Source organism: Lynx canadensis, chromosome B3 (assembly GCF_007474595.2).
Source record: "Lynx canadensis isolate LIC74 chromosome B3, mLynCan4.pri.v2, whole genome shotgun sequence".
NCBI lineage: Eukaryota > Metazoa > Chordata > Mammalia > Carnivora > Felidae > Lynx > Lynx canadensis.
In genome coordinates this window covers 135,085,683-135,102,691 of record NC_044308.2, presented here as the reverse complement: position 1 = coordinate 135,102,691, position 17,009 = coordinate 135,085,683, and the positions used below count along the sequence as shown (strand labels likewise).

The 17,009-nt window shown below is 48.7% G+C and overlaps 1 protein-coding gene across 1 annotated transcript in view; it reads left to right on the top strand.

The window, feature by feature from the left end:
* The window catches only part of LGMN (legumain), a 36,084-nt gene extending 19,766 nt beyond the window's left edge, over positions 1 to 16,318 (top strand). Inside the window, exons 3-14 of the mRNA XM_030319825.2 lie at positions 1,623 to 1,720; positions 2,964 to 3,045; positions 4,734 to 4,819; positions 6,110 to 6,185; positions 6,895 to 6,957; positions 7,745 to 7,811; positions 8,661 to 8,779; positions 8,866 to 8,955; positions 10,871 to 11,071; positions 12,390 to 12,560; positions 15,438 to 15,505; positions 15,774 to 16,318. Of these exons, the coding sequence (XP_030175685.1) occupies positions 1,623 to 1,720; positions 2,964 to 3,045; positions 4,734 to 4,819; positions 6,110 to 6,185; positions 6,895 to 6,957; positions 7,745 to 7,811; positions 8,661 to 8,779; positions 8,866 to 8,955; positions 10,871 to 11,071; positions 12,390 to 12,560; positions 15,438 to 15,505; positions 15,774 to 15,816 (1,164 nt within the window). The 3' untranslated portion in view covers positions 15,817 to 16,318. The remainder of the gene's footprint in view (positions 1 to 1,622; positions 1,721 to 2,963; positions 3,046 to 4,733; positions 4,820 to 6,109; positions 6,186 to 6,894; positions 6,958 to 7,744; positions 7,812 to 8,660; positions 8,780 to 8,865; positions 8,956 to 10,870; positions 11,072 to 12,389; positions 12,561 to 15,437; positions 15,506 to 15,773) is intronic.
* The last annotated feature ends 691 nt before the right edge of the window (positions 16,319 to 17,009 follow it).

The following is a 17,009-nucleotide window of genomic DNA, read 5'->3' as shown; positions in this document are numbered from 1 at the left end:
TTTGTTGTGAGCATCTACACCGCCGGGTTTAATGCTCGATAAGCTTTATTGTCGTGCTAAGTACTGTGTAGAATGTGATGTGTACTGAAGGTCCAGTTCCTAGAGCTCCCTTCCTCAGAGAGGCAGAGGGCTGGGCTCACTATGCTCTTCATGTGTGTCTATTTGTTCGTGAAAGACACACAGGAGCAGAAAGTGAGAGAAGTTTTTCCTCACTGACCTCAAATGATTCCCAGGTTCCGGTGTGGACCACGTGTCATCTGAAAAAGGAAGCAAAGAATGTCTTCACCCTTTTATGGACAAGGAATCACGTTAACAGAGTTTTTCTTTAAGCCCTAATGTTGTCACTCTTGTTTTTTTTTTTTTTTTTAACTAAAGAGTACATTTCCTCCTTTCAATACCTGAGCTGACCTTCTGAGTTTTCAATTCCCTGAACAGCGATGATGGCGGCCAAAATTACTTGAATTGGAAGAATCCTGTCTGATACAAAACTAAGTTTTTAATCTGTGGTTCATCATTCTGTTTTTCAGACCTAATTCTTTGCTTTTGGGAGACTTTTATGTGGTGTGGAAAAATGAAAATAAATTCTTCAAGACTTTTTAAGGCCCTTGTTATCCATAGTGGTGGTACTGTGTATGTGTGTGTGTGTGTGTGTGTGTGTAACCCACATATGTGCCAGCTACCAGGTGAATGAGAGTTTGGATAATGGGTGTGAGGTAGGGAGTTAAAGAAAAAATTTTTTTTAATGTTTATTTATTTTTGGGAGAGAGACAGAGACAGAGACAGAGCACGGGCAGGGGAGGGGCAGAAAGAGAGGGAGTCACAGAATCTGAGGCAGGCTCCAGGCTCTGAGCTGTGAGCACAGAGCCCGACGCAGGGCTTGAACCCACAGACCGCAAGATCATGACCTGAGCCGAAGTTGGACGCTTAATGGATTGAGCCACCCAGGTGTCACCTCCCTTAAAAAAAAGTTTTTTTTTTTTAATGTTTGAGGTGGGGAGTTTTAAAAATTGAGTTAAGGGGTGCCTGGGTGGCTCAATCGGTTAAGCATCCGACTTCAGCTCAGGTCATGATCTCATGGTTTGTGGGTTCAAGTCCCACACAGGGCTCTGTGCTGACAGCTGGGAGCCTGGAGCCTGCTTCAGATTCTGTGTCTCCCTCTCTCTCTGCCCCTCCCCTGCTCACGCTCTGTCTCTCTCAAAAATAAATAAAAACATTTCAAAAAATTAAAAATTGAATTGAAAAAAGACTAATGTATATGGTTTAAAATAATTGATTTTTAATTTTTTTGATTTTATTTATTTTTTGAAAGAGACAGAGCGTGCGAGCAGGGAAGGGGCAGAGAGAGAGGGAGAGAATCCCAAGCAGGCTCTGTACTGTCAGCGCAGAGCCTGACCTGGGGCTCTAACTCATGAACCATAAGATCCTGGCCTGAACCAAAACCAAGAGGCAGATACTTAACCGACTGAGCTACCCAGGCTCCCCTAAAATAAGTTAAATACTCGAACAATAAGGAGTGATTTATAACACGTGTTCCATGAGAAAGAACCGTGTTGCTCCTTAGAACTCCAAAATTGACCTCCTTCTGGGCAGAATCTAAAACTTGACAAAATCCTTTCTCCCAGGCGGATGCATGCCACGCCTACCAGATTGTTCACAGAAACGGGATTCCTGATGAACAGATCATTGTGATGATGTATGATGACATTGCCAACTCTGAAGAGTAAGTAGGGAGTGTTTTTGAACTTGGTGATGAATTCGGAATTTTTTTTTTAAAAAATGCATACCCGCTCAAAGGAATCTTTAGAGTTAATATTAGAATATAAACGTTAGAACGTGCACAGACTGGCAGATGAAATCCCACAGGGCTGCTTCATGTAGAGCTTTGAACACAACTTTGGGGGGGGGGTACCCCGGCAGTGTCAGTTGGCATAGGAGCTGCTGAAGGGTGTTTGGGGCTGGTGGCTTTGGGAGAGTTTAAAGTGTAAGTTCCTTCTTGGGACACCTGGGTGGCTCTGTCGATTAAGCGTCTGACTTCAGCCCAGGTCATGATCTCACGGTTTGTGGGTTCGAGCCCCATGTCAGGTGCTGTGCTGACAGCTTGGAGTCCGGAGCCTGCTTTTGATTCTGTGTCTCCCTCTCTCTCTGCCCCTCCCCCGCTTGCACTTTTCTCTCTCTCTCTCTCTTTCTCTCTCAAATAAAATGTCAAGAAAAGAATTAAAAAAAAAAAAAAAAGTGTAGGTTCCTTCTCAGCTTGGAGAACTCACCATTGGGCTCTGCAGTGCTCATTCCCGACCTCCGAGCAGGGGCAGGCAGCACAGAGGGGTTGCCTCGGTGGCCCTGTGCGCAGGAGACTCTTATTTGTAGGCTGGATCCTACTGCCCTTCTTTCCGTGCTAATTTGCTTTTATTGTTTGTTGAATTCAGCTTTACAAATAGCCGTCTCATGCCTGCTTATCTGCGGTCTTGATCAGGAGCAGCATCATGGCTACTAAACTGCACCGGTGCTAGTCTCCCCCACTCCTTGTTTTCCCTGCTGTGGCCAAGGACGGCTGATCACACGACAGCACAGAATCCATTCTGAGCTTCCCGGCCTGAGCTCTTGTATTAAAGTCTTGTCTTCCACCCGGTCTTTTTCTGTAAAGAGTTTTGCTCTGAGAGATCTCTCGCTCGGGTCTTGCCCCCAGAAGGCCGTACGGTTCCCGCAGGAGGCCAGCCACACCTGTCATTTTCAGGACAGCCCTTCACTGCTCCACCAAGAACCGGAGAACTGTGGGCTGCCTGAGATCCCCAGGCTCTAAAGTCACTAGCACGTTGGCGGCTGTGCGGGCGATGAGAAATGTCTCTGACAAACGTGGTCACTCACTGTTTTTGTACGTGACGGGGGCATAGTTTTGAAGAGAGATTTCAGAGCCATATCACACCGCGTGCTTCAAATGTGTCCCTCGGTTTCTTTGTTTTCTTCAGCAACCCCACGCCAGGAATCGTGATCAACAGACCCAATGGCTCGGATGTGTACGCGGGGGTCCTGAAGGACTACACCGGCGAGGTGAGGGGTGCGAGGTTGGAGCCAGCAGGGCTTGTGTTCATTTCAGTGACAGTACGCCCCTCGTTCTCGCATTTCCGGGATCAGAACCTCACGACACTGATTTCTGGGTGGTGCTTCGTGTTGGTATTAAGATTTGCACTTGAGTAGTTTCTGAGAGTTTTGAAAGAAAGCTGAGGAAAGAAAAGGAAAAAAGCTAGAAGTAAGTTGTAGTCTACTGATCTTTAGTTTCTAGTCTTTTTTTTTTGTAAGTTTATTTTGAGAGAGAAAGAGAGCGTGCGTGCGTGAGTGGGGGAGGGGCCGAGAGAGAGGGAGAGAGAGAGAGAATCGAAAAGCAGACTCCACGCTGTCAGCACAGAGCCTGATGTGGGGTTTGAACTTACAAACCTTGAGATCGTGACCTGAGCCGAAATCAAGAATCAGGCGTTTAACCAACTGAGCCACCCAGGTGCCCCATCTAGTCTTCTACTTTAAGCCTGATAATGGATTTCCTTCAACAATACCTGATTTTCTTGAGATCTTAGCAGAGATCCTTGCTGCTAATCTGATTATAGAGCTGTGCTCTTTTCTGAAAATCGATTTTTCTCAGCACCAGCCCTGGTGCAAAGAAAGCATCACTGGATTTTGCTGAGATAGTTTTTCATTAATTGTAATTGTGTATCACTTATGAATTATATCGCTCCCAATTGAATTCTGTCCCTCCCAATTGATTGAGGCTTTATCAATTGACACATTTTTGAAGATACCATAATGACTGCCAGATCGTACTTTTCCAGATCGTAGAGGGATCTCTTAGGAACTAATATTCTTGGTAATAAAGGAGCATCTATCTGAAATTCAGCAATTCTTTCAATTTTTTTTTTTTAAATTCCAGCACAGTTGAATTGAACACATCATGCTTGTAACATAGATGGTCTCATTTTTATGAAATTGTTTTTATATAGTGTGATAAAGAAATACCTGGAATCTTAGTGGTAGGGGGTAGGGTTTTTGGTGATTTTTTTTCCCCCTTTGTACTTTTCTGTATTGCTTTATTTTTATTTTTATCTTTTATTTTAGAGAGAGCATGTACAGGAGAGGGGGGCAGAGGGAGAGAGAAAGAATCTTGAGCAGGCTCCACACTCAGCACAGAGCCCGACTTGGGGCTTGATCCCATGATCGTGACCTGAGCTGAAATCAGGAGTCAGATGCTTAACCGACTGAGCCACCCAGGTGCCCCTGTATTGCTTTTTTAAACGATCAGGCATCAGCATTATAAAATCTTTAAGGACATCAAGTGTCCTTGGGATTTGACCTCCTAGGCAGCAAGTGGATGCAAAGGGAGGCCCAGTGCTGGTGCTTCTCCTCCCTTTCTGCTGTGCCTCTGAGGTGCTTTGCTCTTCCCTGGCTGTGTGCCCCTACCTACCAGCATCTTTGGGTTTCCGCACATGGACTCTGGGATGTTTAGGAAGGAAAGGCGGGCTTGCTGAGTTGCCATCAGCCAAAGGCAAGATGATATTTGAGAAGAGGTCATGCACAGGCCCCAGAAACACTGGCCTTGCTTTGGGTCTACCTTGGTTCCAAAGTGTTTGCTCTTAAACCTTGAGCCTCAGAGATCTGTGGACCGCTGGCTCAGGTCAGCTACAGACTCAGCAAATGCTCTGATTGAGAATGACACCTATGTCTGATTTTGACTTCCAAATTCTCTGTAGGATGTGACCCCAGAAAATTTCCTTGCTGTGTTAAGAGGTGATGAAGAAGCAGTGAAGGGCAAAGGATCTGGAAAGGTCTTGAAGAGGTAATGTCTGTTTTATAAAGGCTCCCACACTATCCTAATGACTTGGCCCCCAAATAGGTGTTGTTCTTTGCTCCCATCCTGTTTACTCATGAGAAGTAACAGAGCGGGAGCTCTGTCCTGACTTACGACAGGCCACACGGAAGTGATGGCTTCACTGGGGAGCATATTTCTGTACTCAATTAAGGAGCCAGGGTCCTTCATTATCATTAATGAAATGTTCTCTGTCACTTGAAGCGACTGCTTTTTGTTGTCCACGATCCTAGGGCTGGTATTTTTCACTGCCAGCACAAAACACTGAGACAGGCGGGAAGCCCTGCAGCCGGTCAGGTTGTAGGGTCTGGCCTTCCAGTTCTGTGCTGTGTTCGAGGTCAGCCCAGTGGGGGAGAGGCGTACATGCGTATACACAGCTCTCACCTTCGTCCTGGGGAAAACCACCCCACTGCTTGCTGCCGGCTCTGGGTGACCGTGACCGATGGCTTGTTAGCATCTCTTGATGTAGCACTTTAAATGATGTCAGGGACTTCAGTAACATGCCCTCAGACTTTCTCAGATCCTTGGCAAATGGTGCTGTTCCTTTCATGCTAGAAGGGAACAGTGGGCACAAGGATGAGCAGGTGGGCCGGGCACACAGTGGGCAGACTGCGTGCAGGCTGAGGGGCCTGGAAGGGAAGAAGTCTGAGCTTAAGGACTGTGTTCAGCTGTGTGTGCTGACCTCCTTCCCTCATCTTAGGGCAATCTGGTTGGAGAGTATGGCCGCTGGCATGAGGCCTGATTGCCAAAGGACTTCAATGTTTGAAAAAAAAAATTTTTTTTTAATATTTATTTATTTTTGAGAGAGACACATACACACACACACACCGAGTATGAGCAGGAAAGGCACAGAGAAAGAGGGAGACACAGAATCCGAAGCAGGCTCCAGGCTCTGAGCTGTCAGCACAGAGCCTGATGTGGGGCTTGAACCCACAAACCTTGAGATCATGACTTGAGCCAAAGTCAGACGCTCAACTGACTGAGCCGCCAGGCACCCCAAGGACCTCACTGTTTGAATCATACCTGGTCCATAAGCCAAGCCACCTGGCAGATGTCTCCTCCCGGACTGTAACTCACAGCTCTGAGGCTCTGGGATGTGCCTTGTGGTTCAGGATCACCCTCAGCAGGAGCAGAGGGCACCACCCAACAGTAGACCGTAGTCCTGGAGCATCTTCTTACTTTTTTGATGGAGCAACTTTTCAGAGAAGTCGAAGTGAAATAGTGGAAATTTTGACCTTGTGTGTCCCGCTCTCTCGGCAGCGGCCCCCGGGATCACGTGTTCGTTTACTTCACCGATCATGGAGCTACTGGAATACTGGTGTTTCCTAATGACGATGTGAGTTTTCCTTAAAATTATAAATACAAAGTAGGAGACTAGCAAACAAAACCTTGGCATTGACATGAAACCTGGGATGTGTGTTTCTCGTGTCCTACCAGGGTTGGTTTCTGTGTGTGGCAGGTGAGTGTGGGGGACACGCGTAGCGGCTTGAAATCTGTCTGGCAAGTTTTGCCTACATTTGTCTTCGTATCTGAGCCTTAGTAGAAGGTCTCCAGACCTGGGTACATTGCAGTAGAGGCAGTAATAGAACACGGTCTCTGAACGCTTCAGACAAAGTGATGGAGGAGAGAGCACATTCTTGTCCCCTTTTTATTTTTTTTCTTTTAATATTTATTTATTTTTGAGAGAGACAGAGAGACAGCATGAGCGGGGGAGGGGCAGAGACAGAGGGAGACACAGAATCCGAAGCAGGCTCCAGGCTCCGAGCTGTCAGCACAGAGCCCAACACGGGGCTCGAACCCACGAAGTGTGAGATCATGACCTGAGCTGAAGTCGGATGCTTAACCGACTGAGCCACCCAGGCGCCCTTCTCTTCCCCTTTTTAAATATTTGAATAAAACACATGAGATGCCACTTTGGGATAGTGCTGTTCACCGTGATTCTTTCTAAGGACCGGTAAATAACAATTTACAAAGCATCATTAGGACTTTTTTTAGGGGGGTTCTCTGGAGATGTTGGTCTGAATGTCCGTATTCTTACGTTTCAGCTTCACGTAAAGGATCTGAATAAGACCATCCAGTACATGTACAAACACAAAATGTACCAAAAGGTAACGTCAGCGCTTGGGGCAGCCTGCGGGGAGGAGTACGAGGAAGGCAGTAGACACAGAACCTGCCGTATACCGTGACTGCCCCAGCCCCAGATGGCTGTTATCTGGGGAGTCTCCTTGGGATCGGTCTTGACCGCTGGTTTCCCGGGATTAAACTGTTGTAATTCTAGGGCTTTAGCTGTTAGATCAGGATCACTGGAGCTCTTGTTAAAACAAAGCGTGGACCCCACCTCCAGAGTCTGACTTGGAGGCCTGGGGAGAGGCTTGAGAACTTGCCTTTCTGAGTTGACATGGATACTGATGGTCCAGGGACCACTTTGAAGACCACTGTTCTAGCACTGACCTCAACTGGGAGCAGCCGGGGAGGAAAACGCCATCGTCTTATTTTCACGTTGGCCGTCGCTCGCCCTTGTAGCACCCTTTATAGAAACTGACCAGCTCGGGCATGCACGTGATAGAAATGTGGAAAGAGGGCCTGCCGCACCGTCTCCCTGAACTGGACGGTGGAACAGTTTTCCTTAGCATTATCTATGGCACCATTCGCTCTGCACCATTTCAACTAATGGATCATTTTCGTCTGTTAGCGATGAATAGGTTTGAGTCCTTCCGGCTTGCATGACAGCAGGTTCTGTAGCCTCCAGCAGCAGCCTCTCACGGCAGAGATCTCTCCCAAAAGCAAGAGTTAAAAGACCCTTAAGGATGGGACAGGAATGTGAGCAGAGCCCGCATTTGTGAGAGGTCCGTGCCTGGCCCGGGTGTGAGGTCATGTGTCTCTTTCACCTCACAGATGGTGTTCTACATCGAAGCCTGTGAGTCTGGGTCCATGATGCGCCACCTGCCCTCCGACATCAATGGTACGTGGTGGTCGTGCTGGCCTCTGAGCCAGGCTGGGTGGGCAGGTTGCTCAGTGGCGCAGTTGGTCATTGATTCTGCCGACGTGAAGAACCGGGCGGTGTGTATAAGCAGGGGCTTAGGGCAGCCTGGTGCACAGAAGCGGGGGTGAGGGGTTTACTGTGGGCAGGAATAAAGAATAAATAAACAATAAAGAATGTGATGTGAGCTTCATGGTGTTCTTCCAGGTTCTAGTAAAGCTACTTAAGTCCAAGATCACATAGCCTTTGGACCAGCTTCGGTCCCTTTGTGATGCACTGCTTGCCGGCCATCTGATCTTGGGCAGTTGACTTACCCTCTTTGGCCCTCAGTTACCCCCGTCTGTGAAATGGGGATGAAGATGCTGTCTGTTGGGAGAGTTGCATTTTAAGTGATACCACTTGCCCAGCACGATTTTGAGCCCATAGCAGCTGGGTAGTAAACGGTAGCTATTGTGTATATTCAAAGTGTTCGTTTGTTTGGTAAATGTTAGCTTTCTCCAGAAATGAAATTAGGTACATGTTCTTCAAGTTTCCAGAGCTATTGAAATGGTTCAGATTATTCTAGAATCGCTTAACATCCTAACAAGCACGCGGGCTGCTTATTACCGCCGGCCGTGTCCGTCAGCCAGCTTCTCTGTCTTCCCCATTTCATCTTAGGCAGTTGCTGTAAACACGTGAGCAGGGCTGGGTACGGCCGTGTCTCTCTGTCCTGCCCGTGCTGTTGGCAGGTGACGAGCTCTGATCACACCGGGCGGGAGGAAGAGGCTCACGCATCGGGTGGGAGCCACGGCAGAGAGAACATAATCAAAAGATGTCTTTAACTCCTACTAGTTTACGCGACCACGGCTGCCAACCCCACCGAATCGTCCTATGCCTGTTACTATGACGAGAAGAGGTCCACCTACCTGGGGGACTGGTACAGCGTCAACTGGATGGAAGACTCGGATGTGGTGAGTCCCGAGGGTCCGGCCGTCCAGCTGAGGCTGAGCCGTCAGCTCTGACTTGTCAGAGGACTTCAACGTTTGCGTCTTTGCAGGAGGACTTGACCAAAGAGACCCTCCACAAGCAGTACCAGCTGGTGAAATCCCACACCAACACCAGCCACGTCATGCAGTATGGAAACAAGGTGAGAAGGGCAGCCTGGCCCCCCCCGTGGATTCCCGAGCCTCAGGCTGACTCGCCTGGAACGTCGATCTCTTGGCGAAGAGAGATGGGGACCCAGGGGAGAAATGGCCGAGGCGGCGATGTCCCTGCCTCTCAGAGCCAACTGCATCCTGGGCCCCGTGCCCGGGCTCTGGAGTCGGACCTTACCAGGCTCAAACTCGCAGAGTTGTGAGATTCAGGGCGAGCTCCTTAGCTTCACCGAATCTCCCTTCCCTCCTTGGTCAGAGCCTCAGTGTACAATTAAAGAAGGTCGTGCACCCAAAGCACTGAACAGGGCTGGCACACACTAAGAGGTCTCTGGATTGAAAGCTTCTGCCTCCTAGGACCCCACATCCTGCATGTTGCACTTGTTACTTTTCACCCTTTGGCTAGAACTTAGGGACTTCTGCTCCCCCCCCCCTCCCCGCCACTGCCCAGAAGGGACCTAGGTGGTTAAATGGGTAAGATGATCAGGGCTGCCTAGACAGAGGTCACAGCAGGTGTCTGCTGAAGGCTTGGGCCTTACGTGCCACCACGGGCGGGCGTGGGGGGGGGGGGGAGCCCTTGGGATGCGCAGAGGAGGAGGTGGTCTGTGTACCTCTCCATGTGACCAGACACTACTCCCCAAGCGGCCTGCCGCCATCTGAGTGCTCGCCGGCTGAGACCTGTTCCTGTGATGCAAGCATGGGCCTTCTAGAAAAACTTGTGAGCTGGTCAGGCCAGCTGCCTTCAGCTCGTCCCTGGCAGAGTGTGGACTGGGGCCCGGAGGCCACGAGACAGGCCTTCAGGATGCCACGGGCCTGGCCGGGCTTCTGAGTGGGGGTTCTGGAGCGGGGAGCAGAGAGAAGGCAAGGGGGGAGGTGACTTGGACGAGGCAGGGTCAGACGTGGCACCGCCCTGGCCGTGTGGGGGTTCACGGGGGAGAGGGCACCCAGCCACAGCTCCTTGTCCCTGGCTTCCTGTTCACTTTGTGATTTCCTCGGCGCTGGCCCTTCCTGGTCTTGGTTGAAGAGGTATGGTGGATCTTTGCCAAATGTTACATGTTTCTGCATATTTATTTTTTTGTCTTAGAACTTTTTTCGAGTATTGTTGCTTGGTTTGAGAACAAGAATACTTGTAGCATTTCTCTCCTTCTGATTGGGATCCAGTCTGGAGTGACCTGTGCAGGCAGAGTCTGGCCGTCGTGCTTGTTTGGCCCCGACTGTCAGCTGGACCCTCTGTGGCTTTAGCTCTGTCCATCTCAGTGGACCCAGGCCTCAGCTGCAACCTGAATGGACGCTTTGCACTTTCCTATTCCTGGTCTCTAGGGACAGGCAGGTTAACACGGATAGGGGAGCACAACCCAGGTCGTCACTGGTTGAAACGACTCTGGCCCCAGCTCTGCATGACTGTGGAGTAAGGATCGTCTATATATGAAATAATTAGCAGTTCTCCTCCAAAGGATGCTGGATATTTATTTTATTTAATTTTTTTAATGTTTATTTTTGAGAGAGAGAGTGAAAATGGGGGAGGGGCAGAGAGAGAGAGGGAGACACAGAATCCGAAGCAGGCTCTAGGCTCCGAGCCGTCAGCACAGAGCCCGACGCGGGGCTCAAACCCACAAGGCACGAGATCATGACCTGAGCCAAAGTCGGACGCTTAACTGACTGAGCCACCCAGGTGCCCCTAGATGCTGGGTATTTTTGAAGTTCATCATCAGTGGATTTCAGGAGCTCAAATGTGTTGCGTTGCTCACTGCTGAGGGCCAAGCCTGTGTTTTCCGGCTGTGACTGTGGCTGTTCGGTGGTCCTGAAACCACGTGGTGTGAACTGTGAGCCTCCCGCGGAGAGGCGGGACCCAGGGTATATGTGGCACATCCACTCTTCCCACTCAGACTGGTTCTCTCCCTCTCTCCTCAGTCGATCTCTTCCATGAAGGTGATGCAGTTTCAGGGTATGAAACACAAAGCCAGTTCTCCCACCTCCCTGCCTCCGGTCAAGGACCTTGACCTCACCCCAAGCCCTGAGGTGCCCCTCACCATCATGAAAAGGAAGCTGATGAGCACCAATGATCTTCAGGAGTCCAGGAAGCTCGTGGAGAAGATCCACAGGCATCTGGACGTAAGTAGTGGTTAAAGGAACCATCTCCGGATACTGTTCCCAGCCTCACCGGGCAGCGTGTATGAACTTGGTCTCTGCCTCCTGACAGTTATCCAGCATTGTTGGAGCCAGGTGACAGCACTCTGGAGCCACTCCGCCTGGCACATGGGGGTATGTGGGAAAGGAGACTAGTCTGTGCTCTGTGTAACAGAGGAGTGAGCAGCAGCTGTCCTCATCTTCATTATTCATTAGTAAGCTGACCTTGACCTCTTTCTCTCTCCTGCATCCTGCCAAGAAGTCATGGCATGTGGGTGTTTCCCTTTTATACCTAGTTGCTTACAAGACATTTTTATTTTGCTACTTGAACACTAGGTTTAAAATTTTTTTTTTAATGTTTATTTATTTTTGAGAGAGAGAGAGACAGAGTGTGAGCGGGGGAGGGGTAGACACAGAATCCAAAGCAGGCTCCAGGCTCTGAGCTGTCAGCACAGAGCCTGATGTGGGACTCGAACTCCCGGACCATGAGATCATGACCCGAGCCAAAGTCGGATGCTCAACCCACTGAGCCACCCAGGAGCCCCTGAACACTGAGATTTTAAAAATATTAACCGATTTAGAAATAGCAGTAATAAACTCATTTTGTGTGAAGGTATTTTTTTTTTATTCATCATTTGGGAAGGAAACGATGCCCCGCTCTGTGCCCCTCTATCTGTCTGGTGGTTTCTGGAAGAGGCAAAGTGCCTGTGAACACACTGCACCGTTTGTGGGACAACAGTCTACTTTGGCACAATTTCTACGTCCCCCTCCTTTTCTCAGAGTGGGCCATGCCTGCTCTTCAGGTATTTAGATTTATTTTAAAAAAAATTTTTTTTTTTCAACGTTTATTTATTTTTGGGACAGAGAGAGACAGAGCATGAACGGGGGAGGGGCAGAGAGAGAGGGAGACACAGAATCGGAAACAGGCTCCAGGCTCTGAGCCATCAGCCCAGAGCCCGACGCGGGGCTCGAACTCACGGACCGCGAGATCGTGACCTGGCTGAAGTCGGACGCTTAACCGACTGCGCCACCCAGGCGCCCCCAGGTATTTAGATTTAAATGTTAACGTTGTGCGAGAAGACATCGGAAAGGCAGGTATTTCTAAAGGCTTCTAGCTGTTCCAGAAGCCTCGTGTGCACAACCTCTTGCCTTCTGTAGGATGCCTCTGTTGGCATCTCTTTCGACATCCTGGGTTAGAAGTTGCACGAAGAGAAGCCTTTAAATGGGCTCCTAACCTGATCCAGGGTTCCAGGAGAGACTGCGTTAAGTACGGTACATTTTGAAAAGATGTGTTTCTTCACAGGCTAGGCATGTCATTGAGAAGTCAGTGCAAAAGATCGTCTCCTTGATTGCGAGGTCCGGTGCTGAGGCGGAGGGGCTGCTGTCTGAGAGGGCCGAGCTCACGGCGCACGACTGCTACCAGGCAGCCGTGTCTCACTTCCGCACACGCTGCTTCAACTGGCACTCACCCACGGTAAGCCCGGACCCCCGGGGGCCTCCCCTGGGTCAACTTAGCCTTTCCCTGTGTCTTCAACCCCGAAAGCTAAATTAAGGTTGTCCACTAGAAATCACGTGGGATGCGTTGCCTTGTAGAAGGTTCCATCCAGGCTGAGGAAACAATGGACTCATTCAGAGGCCTTTGATGGGGACAAGAGGAGGAAGTTCAGCCAAATTCACTGACCATAAATCCTGGCCCCAGACACACTCAGTTGTTTTGTGGGTAGGAGCTTACCAGTCATGACTCAACTCCCATTTATATTTGACTGAAGGCGCATTCCTTCTCTGTACACTTGTGCTGTCCGGCCAAACGCCGGTCACATAGGCTTTCTCCCTTTCGGGTCTGTTCTGACCCCTCCCCAAGCCTTATTGTTGGAGTCAGGTGCTGGCCCGTGGAGGACAAGGTAACAAGCCGCTGCAGATTGTAGAACGTCAGGTGGGAAGGCGCCTGTGGTCAGCGCTACGTGATGCCGGGATCCTCCTACGGAAGGGGGTCAGCAAACCGGCCCACGGGCCAGATCCTACCCGCAGCCTGTTTTTATAAATGGTTATATTGGAACACAGCCCTGCTCTGATTGTGGCATCGTGTCTATGGCTGCATTCACACTGCAGCAGAATCGAGTAGTTCATACGGCCCACAAAGCCTAAAATATTTCCAATCCGGCCCTTTACAGAAAAAGTTCACCGACTTCTGCTTTAGAGCTGTGCTCTTTGGTACGGTAATTGCCAGCCTCGTATGGCTACTTACATTTCAACTTAAATGAATTAAATTAATTCAAACGCAGTAAGATGTAACGCTTAGTTTCTCAGTGGCATCGGCCACATTTCAGTTGTACAGTTGCCACAGGCGGCCAGCGGCTGCCGAACTGGAGAATTTTGTAGAACGTTTCCGTCCTCGTAGAAAGCTTTGTCGGGCCGTGACGGGCACACCTGGTCATGCTCGAATGCTTCCAGAGATGGAGTCCTTGGCACTTCGGATGTAGCTCTCCATTATTTGGAAGCTCTCGATTTTTTTTTTTTTCATTTATTTACCTTTGTAAAGGAAGTATTTTTCTTACCTATTAAATAATTAAAAATGTCCCCCTCATTTAATAAATGCACTGTCTCCTGGTGGCGTTACTCTTTTTAAAAAATTTTTTTTATATACGTATTTTTAATGCTAATGAATTTTTATGAAAGACACAAACACAGCCAGGTGAGAAATGAGCAAAGGAGCTAAATAAAAACTTCACAAAGAAAGATACCCAAATAGCCACACACACAACAAAACAGGCGCAGTCCCTCATTATTCATCAGGGAAATGCAAACAAAACAAAACACGAAAAAGGCAAATCTAACAGAATGGCTAAAATTAAAAAGACAGAAAACGATGACTCCCGGTCATGACGAGGTGCGAATGGAACTCTAATTCATTGCTGTTGGGAGTGGAAATTGGTCACCGTCTGTGGAAAACTGGTATCATTTATGGTAGATTTGCAGTTAGGCCTGCTCTATAACCCAGCAATCCCACTCCTGAGTATATGCTGAACAGAAGTGTCCACACTTCTGTACTACGAGTCAAGTACAAGTATATTCCTAATAGCACTATTCGAAATAGCCAAATACTAGAACAGACATGTCCCTCAATTGTAGCACTGATTAAAAAAAAAAAAAAAAAACAGCACTGACAAATGTGGTATATTCATATAATGAAATACTGTACAACCGTGAAAATGAACAAGCTCCTGCAACATACCACATGGATGAACCTCACAAATACAATACTGAGCAAAAGACACGGACCCAAAAATGTATATACAGCATTACTCCATTTACATAAAATTCAAAAACAGGCAAAATGAATCTTTGGTGTTGGTAATTACTGCTTACCTTTGGGGAAGAGTACAATTAATGACTGGGAAGGACCTTCTAGGAGGTTCTCGGGTTCCTAGGATGATGGACCATCTGTAGTGGTTATACACATATATTCACTTTTTCAAATTTCACTGAGCTATGCTCTTGATTTGTACACCTTCCTGCTTATATGTAATATTTTTTAACTTTACTAAAAATAAATGTATTACAAGTTTGTAGAAATTTTACTTCTCAAGATCCATTCTTAATTTTTTTTTTTTTTAACGTTTATTCATTATTGAGAGACAGAGAGAGACAGAGTGTGAGCAGGGGAGGGGCAGAGAGAGAGGGAGACATAGAATCTGAAACAGGCTCCAGGCTCCCAGCTGTCAGCACAGCTGTTCAGCAGGGCCTGAACCCACGAACTGTGAGATCATGACCTCAGCCGAAGTCAGACGCTTAACCAACTGAGCCCTGGTGGTGTTACTCTTTTGCACTCTGGAATCACACAAAATGAATCTGCTCCTTCTTCCCCATGAGAGTTCTCAGATTCTCCTGGAGGTTTTTCAAGATAAACATCCCGGTTATTTCAGTCTTACCTGTTGCGTGCCATCCAGTTTGGTATCCACTCCCCATCCATCTCTCATCAGTGTGTCCCTCCCAGAATGAGGTTCCCAGAACCAAAAGCCAGGTGGGCGGGGTGGGGGGGGGGTCCTAGGTAATAGAAGGGAGCAGGGCCATGTGGACTCTTCAGTCAGGAGGCCTGGCCCGGCACCGAGAATGCTCCGGGAGGCTCGCCAGCCCTCAGGCAGGGCTGCATTTTTCACAGGAGAGGGAGCCCATGAATCTTCTCCAGATTACCGAAAAGTGGAGGGGGGGATCCATGAGCTGAAGAAGCTCAAGAGGCACAGATCGAGGTGCTTTCCCCCCAAAACCACAACAGTGGGATATTCCCAGGTTAGAAGTTGCTTCTGTGGTGGTGATGGTGTTTGATGATGTCTTTTTTGGTGTTTTCCTCTAGTACGAGTATGCTTTGAGACATCTATACGTGCTGGTCAACCTTTGTGAAAAACCTTATCCGATTGACAGGTGAGCCAGCCCTGGGCCTTGCGGGGTCAGTGTCATTCCGAAAGCAGAAGCAAGCAGCATTGCTAAACCTTTTCTGCAAGTGGACACTTTGACTTCTGCCAGCCACCCCCTCTCACGGGAGAGGAATCCAAAACTGATGCATCCTCCGTGAGATAATTGTTGGGTGGGTCCGTCATAAAGGATGACCTGTTCCAGGTTGGATTAGGTTCGTGTTAATTTTCTTCAGGGTTGACATGGGTCACCAACTTCTTCTTCCTGTTTTGCACAGAATAAAATTGTCCATGGACAAGGTGTGCCTTCATTACTACTGAAACACTGCCTTCCTGACGGGTTTCCACGTGGGAACACTGCCGCTCAGAACGCGTGCTAATCCGGGCAGAAGAGGTAGAACAAGAGGGAGGCGAGCCTCCCAGGCCCTCCTGGGGAGCGCGGACATTCCCGGGCCACCCTCTAGGCCTTGCACAGAGACCTGCTCACCGCTGCCTACTTCCCCAGCCTCCTGTCGGTCCCGTGTGAGGCTCCGATAAAACCACAGATTGGTGTGGGCAAAGCTCTGTGTTGAGTATAATCGCTTCTTGGGAGCTGTTTGTGCTCATTGGTTTGAAGGAGCAGGAAGTTCACTGGGGCCTCTGTAGCCAGTGAAAGTCTCTGTTCTGCGGAATTTGAAGCAGGTAGGGTGATTTTACCGAAGAGGGATGGATGCCCCAAATGGGAAACTATTTTTAGGAAATCTCATGATTTTTGATTGCTTTTGTATCTTATTTATCAATAATGGGCAAATCTCAAAAAATAAAATTTTATAATGGAATCTGAGTATTAATTTCAGGCCCCTGACTTGGTTAGTGTATGCTCTGGGCCTCAGCTCCCTCACCCCTTCCCACGGCTCTGCCCTTCCTGTCCCTCTGTACTTCTCGGATTTCTCAGCCTCCTGTGCCTTTGCTACTTACTGGTCCTCTTGCCCCAGAGTGCCTTTTCCTGCGTGTGGTAGGTTCTCTAGGTGTATCTGAAGTGCCACGTCTCCCTTGAACCTTCTTCCACTTCCTCCTGGCCCCCTGACCCCCTCATCGAAAGTCCTCTCCCCTTTCTGTGTTGATTTGTATCTCTTACAGCACCTGTCAAGATCTGCCTTTACTGGGGAGGGGGTGTCTCAGCTCCTGGAGGGCAGAGACTGCCCAACTTACTGTTGTTTTCTTGGCCCGGTGCCCCACACTGGGAGGTACTCAACGCCGGGCTCGCTAAAGACACGTAAGTAACACTAACCATATCCACGCAGCGGAATATCACAGAGCATTAAAACGGAACGAAGCTCTTTATGTGGGAACGTTAAGCCAAGTTATCAGTCACCAGAGACCACGTGCTACACGATTCCATTTGTATCTATTTGTCCAGAATAAGCAAGTCTATAGAAGCAGAAAGTGGGTGAGTGGCGCCAGGCAGTAGGGCGAGCAGGGAACGGGGAAGGAGCTGTAGCTGATCGCTATGCAGATTTCTTTTTAGCGGTGAC